Source organism: Lathyrus oleraceus, chromosome 4 (genome assembly GCF_024323335.1).
Source record: "Lathyrus oleraceus cultivar Zhongwan6 chromosome 4, CAAS_Psat_ZW6_1.0, whole genome shotgun sequence".
Lineage (NCBI taxonomy): Eukaryota > Viridiplantae > Streptophyta > Magnoliopsida > Fabales > Fabaceae > Lathyrus > Lathyrus oleraceus.
The window spans coordinates 476,962,958-476,987,740 of NC_066582.1; the positions used below are offsets into that span (position 1 = coordinate 476,962,958).

General features: G+C 35.5%; 1 protein-coding gene across 1 annotated transcript; it reads right to left on the bottom strand.

The window, feature by feature from the left end:
• Positions 1-21,274: 21,274 nt before the first annotated feature.
• Positions 21,275-24,463, bottom strand: LOC127076288 (uncharacterized). Its single transcript, XM_051017897.1, has 4 exons — positions 24,146-24,463; positions 22,697-23,292; positions 22,186-22,272; positions 21,275-21,854 (listed from the first exon to the last, which is right to left on the bottom strand). Exons 1-4 carry the CDS (start codon positions 24,350-24,352, stop codon positions 21,611-21,613), a joined length of 1,134 nt encoding a protein of 377 aa, XP_050873854.1. The 5' UTR covers positions 24,353-24,463; the 3' UTR covers positions 21,275-21,610.
• Between the last annotated feature and the right edge of the window lie 320 nt (positions 24,464-24,783).

Below are 24,783 nucleotides of genomic sequence, written 5' to 3' on the forward strand. Positions count from 1 at the left end.
TGACGAGATTAGGATTCTCATCTTCCGAATCATTCTCGGTCTCTTCTTCTGAATCCTTCGGAATTCTAATCTTGACTCCTGTAACCTGTCCCTTAAGCCTTCTCCCCGGGTTGATGTAACCCACAGGTTTCTGGTCCTTCTTCTTCTCCATCAAAAGAGCTTTCAGTTCTTCCTGCCCCTTAGATAAGCTCAGCATCATTTCCTGGAATTGAGCATTCTGGGCCTGGAGATCTTTGACAGTTTGTTCGAGAGCCATTGTTCAATCTGTTTGAATCTGCTGGAATCTGTTTGATAGGAAAATCGTGAGAACACTGATCCTTTAGAATACCTGTTATGCGATGCAATGCAATGTATGAAATGTTTTCAAGGACTTTCGGGATTTAACTTTGCATAAACTAACAAAAAGAGCTTTTTTTTTTTTTTTCTCTTTTGTTTTTGCTTTTGTTTTTGTTTTTTCTGTTTTTTTTTTTTAGCAGAGTTAAATCCCTAAATCCTTGAAATGGTTAGTACAATGCCATGATGTTATGATGTTATGTTGTTATGATGTCATGTTGTTAGATAAATAACAAGCACAAGCAAGTCACACAACAATCATTCCTAGGTTTTAAGGCTTGCGTGAGTTCCATAGGTAAATACCCTCCCCACTGAAGTTTGGTTGGTTCAACCTGTCTTAGAATAGTAACCGGGTTCTAGAAGGATCTCAAATCATTGACCTTTCCTTAAGTCCACTTCAGTGCAACACCAAGTGGTTGACCGAAGCTTCCCTAAAGTCCAATCTCAAAGAGTGTAGTATCGAGTCTCAACCAACTCCAGTCGGAACCGAAGCCAGTTATCTCACTACTTTCTAATGGCCAGGATGAGTCAATTAGGGTTCTAAAGGTCTGGTTAATGCTTTTATGACACCACGCGAATGCCAAATATTTCCTCAACTAACATGAGGAACATCAGGACATCCAAAGTGCCACATTAACCGTAGCCATCATTTTGACCATTCCAGTATACGCCGGACAGTCGCGATGATCTCTTGCTACTTACCTAAGGTACACTAGATCCGGGTGTAGGATCTTTCACTCAAGCATAACATACCCAAGCAATCCCTTAAAAATAAATCAGACAAATTGAATAAGTGATCTTGTTTTTAAGGTAACCTCTCTTTTTAAATATTTAGGGTCCCCAGCAGAGTCGCCAGTTCTGTCATACGGTGAACTGGACTTTTTTGTGGTTTTAATCGCAATGTCGCGGTTAGCAAGAGTCGCCACCGACTTTTCTTTTATCCAATAAGGAAAGGTGGAAAAGAACAGGAAAGACCTTAATTTAGATTTTGGGTTCGGGAGGTACATTATACAAAGGGAAGGTGTTAGCACCCTTTGTATCCATGGTTATCCATGGGCTCTTAATTGCTCGATCACTTATATCATTTTTAAAAATAAAAAAAAAAGTGTTTGTGAATTGTTTAGAAAAATTGTTTTTGGAAAGAGAATTTAACTTTGTAATGATTCTTGTATGAATATATACAAAGTAGTTATCTCGTTTAGTTTTGGAAATTGTTTAGAAAAATATAACTCGGTAATGATTCTAGTATGAATATATACCAAGTGGTGATTTTCTAAAGATATTTTGAAAGGTGTGAGGTGTGAAAATTGTTTTTAGATTGTGAGCCAACAATTAAGAGTTATACCGACCCAAGGTCTTTATGAGCATTTCCTATCCTTATGAGGGTAAAACTGTCCTTATTATTGAGAAATAAGTAATTTTATCCTTTGGATGTTTAAGGGTCATCGTAGGGTCATCGATAGGTCATTGAAGGCAACAGTTACGAGGATATCTTAGCATTCGAAGGGACTATCATCTTTTAACCGTAGGCAACATCGGAGGGTCATCGAGGGACAAAGTTGTATATTCGAAGGCAACATCCGAGGGACTATAATTTATTTTATGATGATTTAACCGAAGGGTCTTTGCTAAGGGTATCCCCACGTTCGCGGGACATGACCGTAATATCGTAATCGTAAGGCAACAAAGAGAGGTCCAAGATCACTTATTCAAAGGCAAAGTTTTACGATTAATTATATAATTAGGATGAAACTCCACATTAAAATTATTAAAAATAATATATTAAAAAATTAATACATTAGAAATTAATACATTAAAAAATTAATTTAGGGTGAAACTCCACAAGGGTATCCCACAAATAAAGTGGAATACCTAGCCAATAACCTTTTCCTGGGATATGTGAACCTTTACGAAACTCAAAAAAAGAAACATGTCAGAACACCAAATCAGGGTGCAATCGAAGATTACACCGGAGAAATATCACAACAATAAATAGGATAGGATGAATAATGCATGGCTATGATAAAACATAAAAAAAAAACAGAATAGAAAAGTCAGCTACTGTCTCGTTCGCCTCTGCCTCGCCTAGCGAAGGCCAGGCGAATACTCGCCCCAGGCTCGCCTAGCGAGGTGCTAGCGAGCAGCCATGGATTTTGAATTTGAAAACAGTCCCACGTTAGGAACTTTGAACTTTATGGCATTTTATTACAGGAATAACATGATCAAACATTCAGGGTATTCAGGCATATTTAAATTCCCATACGAAAGCAAATTATATATCAACATTTAATCATGATGCATTATATATGTAGATATGGCCAATTGAAAGTATAAACAATAGAGGTACGCAAACCTGTTTGCCAATTCAAGGTTGAAGGGATTGACCACTTGTAGTATCGGAATAAGTTAGGCAGCGGGAATTGGACGGCGATGGCTTCGGTGCGGATGGGCTGCCTTCAGGGTTTCTTTACTCTGAATTCTCCGGGTAGGCAGGGTTCCTATGCCAAAACTTCTATTCGTTCTTCTCCGTTCTCCTCCTCTTTTTTTTTTCCAGTGAATCTCCCAGTGTAACTCCAAGTGTCACTCCCCTACTGAAACTTCAGTATTTATAGACTAATTTCGTGGGTAATGGGCTTGGAATGAGGGAGACCCAAGTCCAAAATAATTTGTTATATTTTATTTATTTATTTATTTTAATTATTTAATTAATTAAAAAAAATATATATTTTTTTTTTTCGTTTTTTTTTTTTTTTTTTTTTTTTTGGGCTCAGAATGAAGCCCGAAATTTTTGTTGTCTGTCAGCTTCGCTAGGCGAGCGCGTAGCGAACAGGCCAGTTTGGGCCATTTTCTGGATTGGGCCATCCGTGAGTTGGGCCTTTGTTTCTTCAAGATCAGTGTTATATATGAGTCGGAATGCCTTGCAAAATGTCTTGAAATATTAATGGGCAAATTTTGGGGTATGACAAGTATTCTTGAGGAAGGACATCGTAGTGGCCTGAGTATTCATCCTGGGGCTACGAAGATGTATCATGATTTGAAAAAGTTATTTTGGTGGCCGGGAATGAAAAGAGAAATTGCGAGTTTTGTTTATTCTTATTTGACTTGTCAGAAGTCAAAGATTGAGCATCAGAAGCCGTCTGGGCTAATGCAATCGTTGGCTATTCCAGAGTGGAAGTGGGATAGTATCAGTATGGATTTTGTTTCTGGTTTACCGAGGACAATTAAGAATTTTGAAGCTATTTGGGTGATTGTTGACAGATTGACAAAATCGGCTCATTTCATTCCGATCAGAATGGATTATCCGTTAGAGAGATTAGCTGAGTTGTATATTGAGAAAATTGTAAGTTTGCATGGTATTCCGTCGAGTATTGTTTCGGACAGAGATCCTAGATTTACATCGAAGTTCTGGGAAGGTTTGCAGAGGGCTTTGGGAACTAAGCTGAGATTGAGTTATGCATATCATCCGCAGACTGATGGTCAGACTGAGAGGACGATTCAGTCACTGGAGGATCTTTTGAGGGCTTGTGTTTTGGAAAAGGGAGGTGCTTGGGATAGTTATTTACCTTTGATTGAATTTACCTACAACAATAGTTTTCATTCGAGCATTGGTATGGCACCGTTTGAAGCTTTGTATGGTAGGAGATGTCGGACACCTTTATGTTGGTATGAGTCCGGTGAGAGTGTTGTGGTTGGACCGGAGATTGTTCAACAAACTACGGAAAAGATTAAGATGATTCAGGAGAAGATGAGGATTGCTCAGAGTCGTCAGAAGAGTTATCACGACAAGAGGAGGAAGTCACTTGAGTTTCAAGAGGGAGATCATGTGTTTCTTCATGTTACTCCGATAACTGGGGTTGGTCGAGCTTTGAAGTCGAAGAAGTTGACACCTCGATTTATTGGTCCTTATCAGATTTTCGAGAGGATAGGGGAGGTAGCCTATCGTATCGCTTTATCGCCGTCGCTTGCGAATTTGCATGAGGTTTTTCATGTGTCTCAGTTGAGGAGATACATTCCTGATCCGTCGCATGTAGTCCAAGTAGATGATGTACAGGTGAGAGATAACCTGACTGTTGAAACATCACCTATGAGAATAGAGGATCGAGAGTTGAAGCAGTTGCGGGGTAAAGAGATTGTTTTGGTAAAGGTAGCTTGGGGAGGACCAGCAGGTGGCAATGTGACTTGGGAACTTGAGAGTCAGATGAAGGAGTCTTATCCAGAGTTATTCGCTTGAGGTAAGTTTTCGAGGACGAAAACTCTTTTAGTGGGGGAGAGTTGTAACACCCCGATAAAAATATGATAATTATTTAAATTAAGTTAATAGTATATTTATTAATTTAATTAAATAATTGGATTATTATTGGAATATTATTGGAATTATTATTATTATTGGAATAATATAAATTGGAATAATAAAGTTGGAATATATATAAAGAGTTCCATTTGGTAAAGAAAGGGTTTTTTCACGTGAAAACCAGAGAAGCGACAGAAAGTGAGAAAAAGGCAAAGAGGAAGAGCAGGAGAAGGAGGTTGAAGAAGGAAGAGCTTGAAGCTAAAGGATTGCCGGATTAACTCAGGTAAGGGGGGTTTATCGTCGTTTAATGGGTATTATGGGTTAACATGTAATGGGTAGTGATAAGCCGTTGAATTGACCCTAATTCGGATTATGAATGCTGAAAATTGTGATGGATGAGTTATGTTAAAAGCTGTAATTGAATCTGTAATTGGATGAGTCTTGATTTTCCGAAAGTGTAGCTTTTTACGAAATTGGAATCGGAGGTCCGGAAGTCCTCCAACGGCGGAAAATGCGGAGAATTCTGCATTCTGCTTCGTGTTAGCGCAAGAACAGCTTTCTGTCTTGCGTTAACCGGTTAACCCAGGGTGTTAACCGGTTAACACTGTTATGAATTGTGAAAATATTGCTGTCTGTCTTGCGTTAACCGGTTAACCCAGGGCGTTAACCGGTTAACACTGTTAAAATGTGCCAGGAAGCGTGTTCTGTTTGCGTTAACCGGTTAACCCAGGGCGTTAACCGGTTAACACTGTTTGAAAAGTAGAAAAACTGATATTTTAAATATTGTGAACAATTGATGGTTGGCCTATATTGGTGTATGATATAAGAGGGATCAATTTCCCGTTGTTTTGAGCAGTGTAGGTATTAGTAGAGTGTGTTAATACTGTGATTGATTATGTGGCATGACATAATATGATTCTGTGATAATTGTATTGATGATGTATGATGGTGTGCATAATATTGTGAATATATCTATTATGTATGCTATTGTGAATGGACTATTTATGGCTTAGAGTGTGAGCATATGTCCATTGTGAGTTGTTGTTGATGTTTGCATTGCTAGGTGATTTAGCGTGCATGATATGGCCTTTATGGTGGTAGCTAATTCCCATGGTGAGGAATTAGTGATGAATTATTGTGGATTGTTGTTGATGTTTGCATGCTAGGTGATTTAGCGTGCATAGCATAGCCCTTGGGGTGGTAGCTAATTCCCATGGTGAGGAATTAGTGATGTGAGTCACTAGGTCTCAAATGAGTGGGACTAGTGAGCTTGGTAGCCGTATCTGGATTTGATCGGTGAGGTTGAACTATATGTTCACGAATAGTCGGTACCGCATGCATGGAGTCTCATTGCATAATGTATGTATGACATATAATATGAATGGATGTATTCCAATATTATACATGTGTTTTGTGTTTGTGTTGCATATGATTGTGATTATGAGTTGGTGTTGCCGTTACTGAATGTGTGATCTGATTAGGGTGATGAAATGTGTTAATTTACTTAGCATTACATGATATTTTATAATGCTTATTATATCGATTGAGGAACTCACCCTTACAACTATGTTTTCAGGTAACGAGCAGTGATTGAGTAGAAGCTAGTCCTTGGAGTCTAGCGTAGTTCCTTAGTGAGTCATGCTCTGGTAGATGTAACATCGGGACGGGATGTTTTACTTGTTTTTCATTGATGATTGTTGAACAAGTTTACATGTAATGTGTTACATGTTTTGTATTGTTGTTAGACTTTATCCGCTGCGAATTATGCAAATGTTTTATTTTGATTAAATAAATGAGCATGACAGGATATTTTGGAAAACGGTGTGAAGTGTCAAGTGTGACACCCTTAAATTGCATATCTACTCTGATTTATGTTTTGATGTTTTAATTTAAATTTGGGGTATTTTAGAAGGGTGTTACACTGTTCGGTCGAGACGACATTAATTTGATTGTTGTAATCAGTTAGAATTATTTATGTTTTCAGATGTTTTATACTGATGTTTGTTATGAAACTCGTTGTAACAAGAACTTAATGATATATAATGATTGATCGTTACAAAAATACAATGTTACAAAAAGCTTAAGATCTAGATGATGCTCCTTGATTGGGACAGTTGTTTTTGTTGTGTCCTGGTTGACGACAGATACTACATAATCTTATCATTTTATCTGTGGAATCCATCTCTGTTCTGATATGTGTGCTGTTTGGCCTTCCTTTCTTCTTTCTACGCATCTCTTCATTGTGCCAAACAATATCTCCTTCATATGGAGGCCAGTAATCCTCCATTGGTAATACTGAAAAGCTTTGACTATATACATTCATGATGGTGTTGGCCTTGTACACATCAGATAAATGGTTGTAAGCGTCTTGACGAGTATAAGCGCATGCTGCAATGACATGGGAACAAGGTATGCGGAAGGCCTGAAATTTTCTACAATCGCACCAACTTCTGTGTAGTCTAACAGCGTAGGCTAAATTTGGTATCCCCTCGTTGTTGCCCATTGTTTCCTGAACGCTAAAATTTTGTCTATGACGGTCAAAGACTGTTACATCGTGTGTCGTAGCTTTGATGCTCTCCTCTTTCATGACCTTCATGCAACACTCACTGAATACTTGTCCGGACATTAACACTGCACTCCATCTTTCACCTTTGGTTGCGAACATAGAAGCCAACCTATAATAGGTTGATCTTACCAAGGCGGTTATCGGCAGATTTCGAATTCCTTTGAAAACCCCGTTCATGCATTCCACAATGTTTGTTGTCATGTGGCCCCATCGACAACCACCGTCAAATGCTCTTGTCCACTGCTCTATTGGTATGTTATTTATCCATCTCCCCTCGTCTTCATTAGACAGTCTAATTTCATCACGATAATATTGAAATGACGGTTGAGTTAAAGCATACCCAGCATTCACCACCTTCTTGCGAAGATTCTTATCTTTTATAGCACGCATGAAGTTTTGTGCAATGTGTCTGATACAGTAGACATGTGTAGAAGGAGGATCATGCCACCCGTTGTCATGGTTGTTGTAGGCACTCTCAATGGCAGCATGTCTATCAGAAATCAAACATAGATTGGCTTGTGGAGCCACATGTGTTATGAGATGTCGAAGAAAGAAACCCCATCCACCAGCCGTTTCACCTTCAACAAGAGCAAAGGCAATGGGAAAGACATTGTTGTTACCGTCTTGTGCAACCGCCATGAGCAAAGTACCCTTGTATTTTCCGTATAACCAAGTGCCATCAATTTGCAAGATAGGTTTGCAGAAAGCGAAACCTTTGATGCACGGGTCAAATGCCCAAAAGAGACGGTGAAATATTCTATTACCTGTAGCACAGGTTCCGTCTGGCATCATTGTTGGCACTGTCTCCATAATTGCCACAGTTCTTGGGACATATGTTTTTAGTGCCCATAAAAACCGTGGCAATTCCTTGAATGAATCCTCCCAGTTGCCGAAAACCTGTTCAATAACCTTTGTCCTTGCAATCCATACTTTCTTGTAAGATGGAGTATAATTATATGTTGTTCGGATATGAGATATAATTATACTCACCTTCACTGATGGGTCTTTATTTACCAATGGCAAAATGTCTTGACATATCAAAGTTGTGCTCAGTTTACGATGATCTTTTTCAACGTTAATTGCAACGCAACTGTGCGGTGGGTCTATTGAAGCGATCTCCCAAGCGTCACTTTTCTTCTTGTAAGACGCAGTCAAACGAAACTTACAAAGCATGTTACGACATTCGATAACATACCTTCTAGAATCAGTGCGTTTCACAGTAAAGTCAACAAAGTTGTTCATGTGGAATTTTTTGATTGCCAGTACACATTATTCTTTGGTACGAAACATGTCTCACACCTTTAATTCGCCTACTGGTCTCAGATACGGATTATAGAAGACACTGTCGGATGTTTCATCGTCGTGAAGATCCATATTTGTCATATGTTGAGGCGGATTGTAGGCATGACTAGGAGGTATTGGTGGTGGTTGATCATCATCTTCATCGTCGTTGTTCAGCATGTGATCAACCTGTATCTCGGTCTCCTCTTCTTCTTCATCAACAACGTCGACTTCTACTTCTGCTTCTGGGTTGAGTTCATCTGACCATTATGCATCATCTGCATCATCTTCACCAGCTTCATCCTGATCGGTTAGTTGAGACTGTTGAGATGGTATACATCGTTGTAGAGTAATGTATAACTCGATACAATTGTTGCCTGAATGTTCATGACTAACAAACATGTTTTCAACATCTTCATCGTCTCGGACCTTAAGGGGAAAAAACTTGCATTGACCATTCTCAAAAAATATTGGATTTTGATATGTGATCTTTGACACAATACCTGAACCTATAAAGGATTGTATTATTTTTTCAAATGCAAAAAGGTTGCATTTCTCTTGATCGTGACTCTAATGGTATCAGTGTTTCGAAAACAAAAACCATGAAGCTCAGACTCAAAAGTTTCACCGTTGCAGTGAACATTGACACTGTATAATGATGAAGATGACATTGTGGAGATGAAAACTATTTTGCAAGTGCAGATGAATGTGAGTGAAGTGTCTTGGATGTTGATAGTAAGACACTTAAATAGATGGTATCAGTTTCTCACATGCTAGCTAGTTCTGAGATGATGTGTCGGACATTCAAGCTACTCTGAGATGATGTGTCAAGCATGCTAGCTAGTTCTGAGATGATGTGTCAGTCATGCAAGACAGTGTGAGTTGATGTGTCAACCATGCAAGCTATCAAGAAGTGACTCTTCAGCATGCAGGAGACAGGACAGCCACATGTCTGACATGTAAGCTAGTTCTGAATTGATGTGTCAGTCATGCAAGACAGTCTGAGATGATGTGTCAACCATGCAAGCTATCAAGAAGTTAGTCATCAGCATGCAGGAGACAAGACAGACACGTGTCAGACATGCAGGTGGTGCCGCCAAATGGTCTGGCACCTCCACTTAATGCTTGTACATGGTCGCCAATTCAAGTGGCGACCCCATGCAATCAGACCTCGAAACCAAGCATTCAGAACTAGCCTTTCATGCATGGCCCTATGGTGTCGCCAATTTGAATGGCGACCCCTCCTTAGGATTGTGCATGGTCTCCAAATGAGGTGGAGACACCATGCAAACACAAATTTGTATGCTCTCTTCCATTTGCCTATAAATACATCCACTCCTTCAACAATTCTTCCACACCAACATTCTCACTACTTCCTCTACAATACTTCTTTTACAATTTCATCTTCAACAACATCTTCCAATTTCATCTACACCAACTCCCCAACAATATGTCTTTACTCACAATGGGCGAAGCACACAGAGGAACAGTTGCAAACATCGCAACATATGTAAGTTTTTTCTTTTGTTAACTTTTTATCTTTCATCTTCACCAACCTCATTTTATTTTGAAATACCAACTTAGTCAAGTGTTATATTATTTCTATTATAGGATGTATCAAGGTTTCGAACTCGAGTCCACGAATTTGTCCCAATGGACCCGATGATTCAACTTTATGTTGAACTCGCCGGTTTTGGTCATATTAGCAAGATTATGTCTTGGTCTATAGATAACAAGTTCATTCTAGCCTTATGCGAAAGATGGAGGCCAGAGACACACACATTTTGGTTTCCAACCGGTGAGTGTACCGTGACGTTAGAAGACGTCTACATGCTTTTAGGACTACGAATTGAAGGCAAAGCTGTTAATGGTAAGACCAACTATGCAAATTCAATTTGCATGGAGCTTTTAGAAACTGATTTGTTAGATGATAATGCTAGAGGTCAAGGTATACTACTCTCACGCCTAAATTCATATTATAATAGTTTATATTTAGATGAGAATTCTACCGAAGATGCTCGAATAATAAAAACTAGGTGTTACATTATGATGTTAATTGGATCCTTTTTATTTCCCAAAGGTAGTGGTTCTAGCATGCATATTATGTACTTACCTCTACTTAGACATGTAGATAGAATAGGTAGATACAGTTGGGGATCCGCTTGTCTAGCCTATCTCTATAGTTCGTTGTGCAAAAATTCCCACAAAGACACATCTACATTTTTTGGATGTGCTGTGTTGCTACAAGCATGAGGTTGGTCAAGACTACCGTCTCTAGCACCGGTCAATAACAACCCTTTCACTTTTCCATATGCAAAAAAGTAAGTTGTTTAAATTGCTATATCCTTACTTACTTCCTTAAAGTTTATTACCTCAAACTAATTTTGTTTAACTTTTTGGTGTAGATGGTCGGCACGTGGTATGAGTTACAGCAGATGTCCGAGACACTGTATTACTCAGTATCGCAACCTGTTGGATCACCTTCGACCGACAGACGTAAGCAAAATAACTTCATTATTTCGTCATATTATGTTAACTTTTTCTACATTCATTATAATCCTATCTTCTTTAACATTTCAGTTCATTTGGCGTCTATACCTTAATCTGGATCATGAGCATGAGGTCAACGCAAAAGACGCAGCCGTATGGACAGCATGCACACCGATAATACGGTTCACAACTGTGGAGATGCACAACACCGATCGTGTGAAGCTGCAGTTCGGTATGGTCCAGAATATCCCAGATCCCCCAGCTAGTCTAGGAGAATGGCATATGCGTAAAGTGAACGACCAATGGAACTTCAACCCTTGGAAAACCTTCGCAAGATCGGAGTGTCGCAAGTGGAAGCACCGTCATGACCATGTCTTAACTGACGCAGTCATGCCAAATGAGGTAAAACCAAGTCGTACTTATATGGCTTGGTACAGATCGGTTGGTTTTCAATTCATCGCCGATGATATGTACCTCTACGACCCACGCCAGACAAGTTACACACAAGAAGGATCAACATCTAACCCCCAACAACATTCTCAGCCCGGTTTCTCACAACCACCTATCCGTCAAACTTTCTGTTCCACAAACACACAAACATACAACCAAAACATGTCATTCACCCAACCCCAATACCAAGAACATACCCCATACCACCACCAACAAATTGACCATCAACCTCAGACCGAACATCGCTTCGCACCCACACCATCACCCTACCAAAGTCGCCTTAGCCAAAACACTAACCGCCCCTCCTCCTACCGTAGCCAAGAAACCCAAACATCACAAAACCAAAACATCCCACAACCCTATCTCTTCCAAACACCCCAACAACCTTTCCAACCTTTCCTAGACTCATCTTTCACACCCATGTCTCCCTTCAACCGTCCCGGTCGCCCATCCATGAGTCAACCACATCCCAACTTCTCTGGCATGGGTCATGAGCTCAGCTACGCTGGTACACCATCATTGAATACTGAAGATTATGCTGACTTGGCTGAATACCTCAACGGATCTTCTCTTGTAGGAGGTAATGACGCTCCTGGTCCCTCAGATGAATAAACACCGGTGCAGAATCGTCAACGTGGGTTAGGGCCTAGGGTTAAGGTAGCTAGGGGATGTGGGACCGGAGGTCGGTTAGGTGATCCTGGTCATCACCATTAAGTTTCTTTGTGTAAACTCCAAACTTTATTAATATCAAGTCGTATTATATCAAATTTATCTTTATGTAAACTCCAAACATTAGGTTTCTTTGTCTAAACTCCATTTTGGACAAATTCACATACATATGTTTTGACTCAAACCCTAATTTGGGGTCAACTACCCAAGAACCTAACTCACTCATTTTTTATGATTTTGAGGTGGGACAAAGTGAATTGCAAAGTTTGAGATGTCTACTTAAATTGTTATGTTGGACAAAATTTCATAATTCAAAAATAAACACATGTCATAATACAAAACATTATAGGCCACATAACAATTGAAATGTCAAAGAGTCCAAGTTCAGGTGCCCATACCTTTCTAAAAAAAATGCAAATGATGCAAAATTTTAGTCCAAATTCATTGTATTGAAACGATATACAACTTTTATGTTGAAGGTTTTGTCATTTGAGGGTTTTATCATTCAAACATAAGGGCTTGAAGTTGGTCCCTTTTGGCAAAATTCACATACACATGTTTTGACAGAAACCCTAATTTTAGGTCAAGTTCGCAAGGACCTAACTCACTCATTTTTATGTATTTTGAGGTGGGACCAAGTGCATTGCAAATTTTGAGATGTCTACTTCAAATGTTATGTTGGATAAAATTTCATAATTCTAAAAGAAACACATGCGATAATGCAAACCATTATAGGTCAGATAACAGTTGAAAAACTCAGTAGTCCAACTTCAACTGCCCATAACTTTCTCAAAAAAAATCCAAATGATGCAAAATTTATGTCCAAATTAATTGTCATGAAAAGATTTACAACTTTCATGTTGGAGGTTTTGTCATTTGAGGCTTTGTTAAGGGAGTCGCCAATTGGATTGGTGCCTCCTCTTAAAATTACACATAGGCGCCAATTGGATTGGCTAGGGCACCTGCCCTAGCCAATCCAATTGGCGCATCCCTTTAAGTTTTAAGAGGAGTCGCCAATCCAATTGGCGACACCTCCTAAAAGTGGGGTAGTTTGGGAATTTTTTTGAAACATGGAGTATTTTGGGAATTTTTTCGAAAAACTAGGTTATCTCGGTAAAAAACCCTATAATTAAGGCTGGTTTTTGGATATAGTTGGTTCTAAATTTCATTTTCGTATCCTTTATTAATAATGACACCTCATTAATTATACAATCCAGCATGATTTTTTTTTAATTCATATCCCTAATTTGTTTCTATACTCCTATAAAAAAATTCTCAATTTTGCCTAGTATATATTTAACTAAGTTATCATTCTTTTTTTTTTTTAATTTAACTTGTGTTTTAAATGATTTTGTAGAAAAGTTTTTGTAGTCAATTTTTTAAATACTTTTTAAATTTTATTTTATATATTAGAAGATTTTAATATGGTTGTTAGTTTTTAACGTTAACTTTTATTTTATATACCGAAAGATTTTATAAAAGAATTTCGATAGTCAATTTTTTAAATATTTTTTAATTATTATTTTATTATTGTAAGACTTTTGCAAAAGAAAATTAATAGACATTCTTTTAAATATTTTTTAACTTTTATTTTGTATATCAGAAGATTTTGCAAAAGAATTTTGGTATTTAGTTTTTTAAAATATTTTTTAACTTTTATTTTGCATACCAAAAGATTTTATAAAAGAGTTCTGATAGTCAATTTTTAACATTAATTTTTTGTATATCAAAAAACTTTGGAAACAAGTTTCGATAATCCATTTTTTAATATTTTTAATTTTTATTTTGTGTATCGAAAGACTTTGTAAAAGAGTTTCGATAATCATCTTTTAATTATTTTTAACTTTTATTTTATGTATCGGAAGATTTTATAAAAGAGTTTCGATAATCAATTTTTTAATATAATTACTATTTTAAGTATTTAGAAATTAAATTATCATTGTTTATTTAAAGAAAAAAATACCAAATCTTAAAAATGAGATAATTGTATTGACTCTTCAATCTTTTGATAAATTATAACTTTTAAAAACTAGTATTATAAACATAACACTCACATATAATATTAATCTAGAAAATATAGAAAATATAATATATTACATATAGTGTAACTTGTATTGATATAATATAAGAGCCCATCAACATCATTATATATACATGTCCAAAATGAAAAATATACAAAATATGACACATGATATACAAGAATACCTAAACAAAACTAGGATCTATGTACAACATCCACATGATCCACAACGGAAGATCATAATCAAAGAGTTGAGTCACCAAACATTACCAAGTAAGCTTGCCTTTTCCTTTTACATGCAAAGCACTATCTGAAAAACAATAATAATAGTGGGGTGAGATAAATAATCTCAGTGGGTTCCCCTATTTTATGGATCCGCTCGACTATACAGGGATCTCTTATTAATTTTTCACTTAAGCCTTTTTCTCCTTACGCTACTTGTGTATCACTGACACAAATGTAACAAGGGGGTTTTACGCTTCATAGGGAAACACACAACATGAGTTCATATAACCTAATGAATCACTATTCGAGAATGCAACAATAAAGTATCTTCTCCGCAGCCGACCCCGCGCCTAGGACTATGGACATGGGTCACAAATCTCTGTTACCTCTGACAACTTCTCCCCGACCGATCCAAATTCATGGAATATGAACACGAGTCAAGAATGTCTGCTCAATAAAGAATGTCTTCTCCTCGGCTGATCCCAATCTAAGGACTATGGACACAAGTCACAAACTTCCTATAAATGAAATACTTATCCCTGACCGATCCAAATACATGAACTATTAACACGGGTCACAATATCCAATCTTATTCCCGAATACGTGAGTATTCTCATTAATCATAACATGATTATTCTCATCAATCTCCATGTGATTATATCACAATCGTCATGGGATTATATACAATTACCATGTGATTATATCACAATTAGAATATATCATAATATGTTTCAATACAAGCTCATTGAATCATAACTATGACATTGTTCCCCATCCATGCCTTTGACATTCTAGTAGATGGGACAACTCATCTCACGTGAATACTCGCTCACGGGTACACACCAAAATGTGTATTACATTCGAGTATCACAACTTAAGTTAATTACCATAACCAAAGTTATATTTACTAGTTTCATTAACCTATCTATAACTCTAGGTTTACTCTCACTCATCATCATGGAACTTGCTTCATTCATTAGTCATTCAATCCATATACATCATAATGATACTTGAAGCACACATAAGAGTTCATTACCATTATCCTAGTAATAATTGGAACATAAACATGGTTTCTTTTTACCAAAAGGTAGGGCATTGGACTATATTTCCAATGTATCCAACCTTACATCAATTGGAGTTATGAATCCCATTTTATGGTGGAAATAGGGAAACAAGTAATTTTCAAAGTCCCAGAAGTCTCGCCTAGCGAGCCCTAACGAGATGTCCAAGCAAGCTTTTGCCTATGAGCTCATAGCTAGGAACAAGTGAGGTCAAACATAATGATATTTTCCTCAAAATTTCTTGTCTCGCTTAGCGAGACATGTCCTCGCCTAACGAGTATAGCAGAATAGCTTCTGCAGTGTGAACTGATATGCTCGCCTAATGAGTAGTTCTCTCATTTAGTGAGAAATACATATTTCAACTATTGAAGAAATGTAACATGAAAGGAAAATAAGTCACACACATCATCATGTATCATCATATTGCACCCAATAACATCAATTAACATGGTTTAACACAAACAAGCATGCAAAACAACAAGATGATCATGCATCAACATCAATTTCATACACATAGAAACAAATTAATAAAACCTAATTCCCATCTCATAAATTTTCCCCCCTCCCCCCAATTCATCCCCTCATAAAGCTAGGTCTAACTAAGAACCCACTTTTAGAAGATGAAAATGTTGAAACTTTGGGATGAGTTCTTCTTTTACTAATTAGTAAAGATCAATTGAATTGAGTAATAATTAGTCTCATATGGGTTCACTAATTACTCTATTTGTCCCAACTAACAAAGAATAGAGCATTTGGAACTCAAATTGTCTCAACTGACAAGGAATAGAGCATTTAAGAGGATATGAGATATTACATTCTCCCCTTTAAAAATAAATTTTGTCCTCGAATTTTGAATATTTACCTAAAATAAAGTAGATCAGGGTAACCTTCTCACATTAAGAACTCTAGCTCCCAAGTAGCTTCCCCGGGTGTGATCCTTCCCAAAGAACTTTGACAAGAGGAATCTCCTTATTCCTTAATATCTTAGCCGCACAATCTACAATCTAACTGGGTTGTGGTTTGAATGAAATATATTCTTATACCTCAACAATATCTGGAAGAATAGGATGAAGAGAGTCGGAAATGAATCTTCAAAGATGACACGGAACACATCGTACAAACTGGAGAGTGATGGTGGTAAGGCTAAACAGTATGTTACTTCATCAGTCCTTCCACTGATCTGATATGGCCCAACGTACCTTGGACTCAACTTTCGTGACTTAAAATGTCTTTTCAATCTCAATCTTGGAGTAACTTTCAAGAATACATGGTTACTTTTCTCGAACTCCAATGGTCTTTGTATATGATCTGCATAACTCTCCTGACAATATTAAGCCTTCTTCATTTTCTCTTGTATCATCTTTATCTTTTCAGTGATCTCTTGGATGATTTTTTCTCCTAAGATTCTCTTATCACCAACCCCCGTCCAACAAAAAGGTGTTCAACATCTTGTTCCATAAAGAGCTTCATACGAGGCCATACCAATGCTAGCGTAATAACTATTATTGTATGAAAATTCAATCAAGGGTAAAATATATTTCTAATTTCATCCACTTTCAACTACACATGCTCTTAGCATCTCCTCCGAAGTATAAATTTCTCTCTCGGTCTGACCATCTGTATGAGGATTATTAGAAGTACTCAAACACAACTTTGAACCCATATCATGTTGAATTTCTCCCCAAAATCTTGAAGTGAACTTCGGGTCTCTATTAGATACGACACTAGAGGGAAATTCTCCCCACAATTTTCACATTAAACTATCTTGCGAGATGTATAGCTTTGTATGTGGTTTTCACGGTTATAAAGTGAGCTGGCATAGTTAGTTTATCAATAATTATTCAGAGCAATTTGTGACCACCCTTAGTTAAATTCTTCATTTTCTCTCTGACTAATTCTTCCAATCCTCTCCTTCTTATAAGAAATGGTGTTAAAATCTCCACCTAAAACCCAATCCGTTTCCAAACTTCCTCTTGAAGTTGATCAAGTCACTCCACAATAATATTTTTCCTCAAGAAAACATAATGAACAAATATTAGTAAAAAGAACAATCTTGATTATTAACTTCAGTACAAACTCCTAATGATCCTTCTCTATAGAAGAATGCAAAGATAGAAGAAGAAAGAGGCACATCATATTCTAAAAATAGAGTCACCGTTTCGATTTTTCAATTTATCAAAACTATAATATATTAATTATATAATAAAGGCATGAAGATATCAACTTCTGATGTTGGTATCCATCAAGAAGTATTATCAAGGCTCGTCAAAAGCCAGGTCCTAGATGAAATGATGAATCAATTATGATTCAAATTAAGGATCTTAAACCTTCACAAATTTTGAAAGAGAAGAAGTGTGAAAGATTGTCTTGTTCATGTTTGAGTGATCAGGGTCTTGTAAAGATATTAGATTAATTCTCAAATTACTAAGGCAATGCACAACTCGCCTAAAAGTGTTTTAAACATATCTATATTTTCTAAAACTCCTTAAACCCCTTAAAGGAACCATCAAGGTGCTTGTGAGATTGATCAAGTGTATTCCTAAACATTTAGAAAGATAATATACATTATTTAATCTATTAAGACAATAGCCATTGTAGATTTTCCTTTTTGGGAATTAGGATTTTTTTTCTTTCATTTTTTGTGAAACTCATAATCAATTAAAACTTAGGGTATAATTGATATTGAAATTTAAAGGCCCATGGTTCATTTTCCTTTTTGAGCTAGATTTTTCACTTATAAATAGAGGACTTCTCCTCACTTTCACAGGAAAAAACATATTTCTATATTACTTGTCACTTTGTTCTCTATTCGTTCTCATTTCTTTCTTTTTCACTAAATTACCTTAGTTCTTTAAGAGTAAAAAATATTAGTGAGATATTTCTTATGTCTTCTAGTGTTTTAGGGTATTGTTGTAATTTAACCAAATAAAGGCTCTCATTGGATTCGTGAGCTTCACTCGATTAAACCAAATTTTATGTGGATCAAAGAAAATAAAGTAAAAGTCAAAATTGATTTTAAAGCGAAGTATTTGATGAGAGTTTTCTAAGCACTAGAGAGTAACCTTTTGTTTTTAATTGCATTTAGGTCAAGGAAGAATGTGAAACTTTTGAGATGATTTATGGAGATTATTCTAAGATTGAACAAGATAGAATGAACATAAAAATCTAGAAATATGAAACACCAAATGAACATGAAGGTCATCTTCATTGATGGTACTTAAACATTAGAATTCTTGGAGGTTGTGTTAAAAGGTTTTTTTTAACATAAATCTCATATTCAAGAATTAGAAGCATAAATCTGATCCAATCCTTGATTCAAAAGATAGAAGTGTGTTATTTGAGTTTCAGTAAAAAAAAATCATATTCAAGAAATAAATGAAGGATCAACACCATAAATATCTTTTGAAAGAACAATCACAATAGAGGAACAATCACCTAATGATAATGATGAAAAAGATTCATCCAGAAGAAAATATAAAGAAGCTTCATCAAGTAGAATCTTTGAAACACTACGCCAACAAGAATATATAATAGCGTTCGTTCGCTATTATAGGTTTACCACCTATAATAGCGCTTTTTAAATCCTCCATTATTATAGGTTTAACACCTATAATAGCTCTTTTTAAACGCTATTAAATTCATTTTTAATGGCGTTCCTCTAAAAGTGCTAACATAATATATTTTGGTGATTGATTAAATTCGGATATTTAATAGCGTTTATTTGAAAAGTGCTATGTTAGACATATTTTGAAAAAGCACTATATTATATATTAAAAAAATATTATTTTTCTTCAAGAAAATCTAAATATCAACAATATATCATATTAAAAGATAAACTTAATTTGTATCGATAAAAAAAATCTATTAAAAAATTAATCCTATATATCAAAGAATATAACTACGGCCAATATTCGATGCATTTTGAATGTGCAAGTTAGGTTGCTTTCCATTTTCAACATAATGGAATAACAATTTCTAATAATGAGCTATAGTCATTCAAACAAGAAAAATATATACATTTTAAATCCCATGGAAAATATGTTGAACGCAAGCTTGCCTTATATTTGCACAAATCTGATTCCATAACTTATCCTACAACCTCCTCGTCACACAAACAACTCTAAACTTTGTGTCAAGACTCACTTTCCATACAAAAAAAAATCTACTTTTATAACTAATCACATCTTAGATCAAGTGACATATGTAAACAACATTGACATAAAGTCTCAACTATGGTTGTATATCTTGAATAGTCTTCTTGTGTGCAAAATAATAGGGTTCAAGTTCTTAGGCTATGTCTTCTCATGTATGACATCTTCATCCTTACCATTTTCATTCTTTTCCAAGTTTTAATTTGTGGTCATAGAAATGTCAATAAACTTTGCATCTTCCATGCCAAATCTCTTTAGCAAGTGCAATATTTTGTTTAACAAACACATGACCCTTCATTGAGTTTTTTGATTTGAATACCAAGGAAGTAATTCAACTCCCCCATAAGGCTCATCTCAAACTCACATTGCATAAGTTTAGAAAACTCCTATATAAGTTGCATGTCAGTGATCCAAAAATAATATCATCGACATAAACTTGAAATCTTCCAAGCAAGCATAAGCTAGAGACAGTATATCATACATGTGAAGATATTTAGATAAGATCACTACAATCATTTTAAATGAAATACACATTGATTATCACTTAAAATTTTCAAAAGTGAACACTCATAACATATATCATACACAAAATAAATCAAATATCTTTGAAAAATAAACAGACAAAAGAAAGAACTTTCTTACAAAGCAAAAGTTGAAAAGATATTATCTCACCGTACGAGTGACGAAGGATAGACATGCATTCCACAAGAAACTCTCGAACAAAAGTTGGAATAAATGCAACATGTGTCATACAACCTTTATACAACAACGATCTTACCATTTTTCTCTTTGACAAAGTCTTAAAAGTATGATTAATAATGTATCCAAGAAGATTATTGATTTGATGATCATCCTAATACTTGGAATTTCAATCTTTTTTAATTATGATAATCATCTTGGTCCTCCTCGCATTTTATCATCTTAGTTTGATCAATCCCTAATTTAATGAACTTGAATATGTCTTGTCGAAGATAATCTACATCATTGAGGGGTATTGTAAAATAACATCTATCTTTGAAGCCTTAAAAGCTCTTCATATATATTTCAAAGATTTTCCAACCGTGTTTAAAAGAGATTAATCCTTGAGAGATTAAGATTAGGAAAAGTTCTCAAAACATAGAAACAAATAAAAGAAGAATGCTAGCTTCATAGTCATTAAAAGAAATGGAGAACCCCATCATTAAAAGTATGCATTTGCGTATAGGAAATTCACACACTTTAGACCTTCGTTATTCCTTGAGGTTCCCCACATGTATTAGAGGAGCCATCAAAATTTTACCAAAGATAAAACCAACTCTAACTTCCATACTATGTATCCTAGAGAGGAAGGTTCTCTAATTTTTTAATGATAATTAATAAAATTAATTGATATACAATCCTAGTGTGAATTTATTTTATACATGCATGCATCCTATCCAATCAAATCTTTATCATATAGCTATTAGTGAATATACTTTTAAATGATAATTTAACAAAATAGTATCAGTGTGATTTAATTAGTTATATGTGCAAAACAAAATTAGACTCATAATTTACGTAAATTAATAATTTTGTATTTAAAATACGCATCACTGTTATTTCACTTTAGCTAACAAAAGTACACCATTATATGATCTTATATGCAAAGTTTTTTTTTCATGAGTGTGTAGAGGAAGAAGATTAGGCAAAAGATTCGCCATTTTGGCCTCTAAGGGTTCGTGAATCTATATTTCAAAGCAATCTAAGAAGTTGAAAACCTTCGATAAAATCAAATCCTTTGTCCATTAATTTAGATTTTGAAATTGCTTTTAAGTATTAATTCATTTGACAGATACATTTCTTATGAGATACAATCCAAAACCGACCCAAATAACTCGAGCCGATTTGACGAATGGGCCGATCCAAATTATAAACACTCCAACCTGAACGAGGTCTATGGTCCCAGACTCTTCACACCACCATTCTTGAGCTAAACTCAATTTAGCAACAAAACTTTTCTCGGACTTCAAAATTGGTAGAGACTAAGCATTCTCTACTAAATACTATCCTTTTTCTTTTGGTGTTTTTTTTGGGAGTAGTTTGAAATCATCCACACTATCCTTTTAAACATGCCAAACAAAACAAAACTACTATAGAGGCATATACTACAAGAATATGAGATTCTCTGGCCAAAGAACAATAGCTTATATTCACATCTCTCCCTGTTTTTTGGAAAGTAGCAATTACAAATCCAGGGTCATCTCTTGCATTCCATGACATTGCCGGAACAATAATCTCCCGAGTTCTATCGAAATGGACGTGGTCAGAAAACGTATACCTGTGAGCACTAAAGATAATCCTGTAAACAATGGAAGGCATGTCAAATGATTTAGAATTTCTAGAAGGAATCAACGTTTGAGCATTGCCCCAATTGACCAAAACTTGACATACTGAATCAGCTAGCAATCATGTACACAACAAAATAATAACCAGAAGTAATTTTCAAAAGTTACCAAAAAATATTCAATTTTAGATAACATATATGAGAATGTTCAAATTATCTAAAATTTGAAATGCAAGATAATGAAGATAATATCACATGATTTACAGGTAAGATTAGTTAAGTTCACATTCTACAAATAAGCAAGTATTTGTTATATGAATTCACAATCAAATAAGCACTTCATTACCTTGGCCTCAGAGCTTGTAAAATGTACTCAGAAGCATTCAGTGGGAGAGTATGAAGTAAATTGTACAGGCCAGTCCCAACGAGTTCCCTAATATGAAAAAAATTTACCACATAAATATATGAAATAGAAACTCTATACGCATGAATACTGCAAGAATGTATAGCTATAAGCTAAAATAAAATAAAATAACCAATTTAACAAAAATATAACCAGACACTAAATGTATAGTTTTTCTAAGGGAATAAAAGAACCTCACAGCACTCGGACTCGGACGACATGGAAATGTATGCTCTTCCTTACTATTGTATGAATGTTTGTGTAAGAATATGCACTGAAGAGTTTAATCATACTAGAGATTTTACTCATAGAACCATGAATTAAATCATTCATGAAATTTCAATAATATATACTATGGACATTAGACAGGGAACCATGAACATCATTCAGATAATTTCAAGAAGAATTTAAAAATCGTAAAGTATGTGATTCATATGAAAGAATGTCTACTAACCTGTTTTTTGGCACCACATTTAACCGCTCTATAAAAGAGCTAGAAGATCTTTCAAAACCTTCAGTGCCACCAAAGCGCTCGTTTCTGGTTCGGTCTAACGGTAAGTGCAGCAGAAGGACAGGGCCTGATCCAGATGACAGGGTGCTTTCCCTCCAGAAAAAGTTATAGTTTGCATCTGTAGAGTCCGTGGAACGGTTTCTTGTTTTTGTTGCCTCTATTACCTCACGGAGTTCTAGACTTTCGCTCTCTATTACTTTTTCAACATCAAAACGCAAACTACTGTTGTCACAAAGCAAGGCCACGGCATTCAGTGAAACAAAACTGACATTACCAATCTCAAACGCACCACAGCCAGAACGATCCAATCCCGGTAACTTGCGAGAAATCCAATTGACTTTATTCACATCAAGATCACTGCATTCTCCAATATCCCTGTCACCGAGAGTTGCGTGGAATGGAAGATCAACAAAGGGCCCCACCATTTGGTAAAACTGATGGAGTACCGACAGCCATTTGGTTTTCGTTAACTTGGAACCTTTTGCAGAAACATCCCCCAAGACAATAAGCAAATCAGGCTTCAAACTTTCAAAAGATTTCTGGCCAGTTGGTGTATTATTAAATTAAAAGGATCGGAGTAATGGAAAGAACACATACGTGGATGGTTCAAATTCAACAATGAAGTAAACCAGAATTCTAATCCTTGGCATGATGACTCGCAGTTACAAAAATATTACAAAACCTGGAATAATTTTGTAATCATGAGATATCCAACACAGGTCACACAAACTGATTACTGCATTGTGCTTGGATTAGCTTATTTTGAGATTCATTTTCTAAAAAAGAACTTTTGTGTTTAAAGAAAAAAACATATATTACTTCATTTCTCTGAAATAAGCTGGACAAATAATTTTTCTATAAGCTACAAATAAGCTATTTATCCAAACCGGACCTATATATCCAATTGAATAGGCAGTGAGAGCAACCGATGTATATGATTGTGAAATGTTTGGTTCTTCTAAAGTACAATTGATTATGCATCCAGAATTGATTCTAGTTGAGACTAGAATTTGTAGCTTTTGAGTTTAAATGTGATTTTTTTCCATTTAAATTTGTGGTTCAACTCAATTTACACTTTTAAATAAATATATACAAACTTAAATCACTTTACATGCAAATCATTTTTAACCAGAATCACTTCTACAAAATCAATTCACTCAGAATCATTTCTCTTCACCGCAAAACCAAACAATCACTACATGTAAATACATTATAAGTTATATGGTGTAAAAATTATAAACTATACATAAAGCTTATGAAAATAAGCAGAAAAGAGCTTATGAACACCCATAGATTTTTCTATAAGCATTATGTAATGCAATGCAAATCCCTAGAACCTCTTGTAAAACCCTAGTACAGTAGAAGTGGTGGATCCTGAGAAAGAGAAAGTACCCGAAAGAATTTGGACATGTAATGATCTCTGAAGAAGCGGTTAATGTAACCAGCTTCCGAGCCTAAAAGAAGAAGGTCAGCAACCATCATGACCTTTAAGGTATCTGCTTCCACAACGGGATTATTGCAAACGGGCGTTGAGGTTCTGTCTTCTAACGCAAGAAGAAAAGCGATTCCGATAAAGGATAAAGCTCGTAGACCAATCATTGTTCGTTTCGATTCACAATCCCACTGGATCTACTACTTGTTGAAGTTGGGGATTGGGATTCCACTATCACTCTTTTTCACAAGAAATAAAAATGGGTTTAATCATCTAATCATATCTTAAAATATTTAAATGGTTTTAATGCACTTTTAATTTTTAATTTTTAATTTTTAATTTTTTTAATTCTTTAATCCTTAAAAAGAACCTGACATTCAGCGAAATGTGTCTTTTGTATTTGATGGAGTTTGAAGCCACACTTTGTATTCATTTGCCGAATATCTTTGCAATTTACATTTTTTCTACTTTGATAAATTTGATATGTCAAATATATTGAGGATTTTTTATCCTTCTATTGCACGATATAAATTTTTACAAATGCCTCATGTGTTTTGAAGAGGTATATTTGAACACACTAAAATGTAAGTTAACGTTT

Excerpts from the sequence above, each read along its gene's own strand:
- LOC127076288 (XM_051017897.1), bottom strand. The coding sequence starts at position 24,352 with ATGATTGGTCTACGAGCTTTATCCTTTATCGGAATCGCTTTTCTTCTT. Across the intron at positions 22,273-22,696 it reads AATGTGGTGCCAAAAAACAG|GGAACTCGTTGGGACTGGCC; the intron begins GTTAGTAGACAT and ends TTTTCATATTAG. Across the intron at positions 21,855-22,185 it reads TTACAAGCTCTGAGGCCAAG|GATTATCTTTAGTGCTCACA; the intron begins GTAATGAAGTGC and ends CATTGTTTACAG.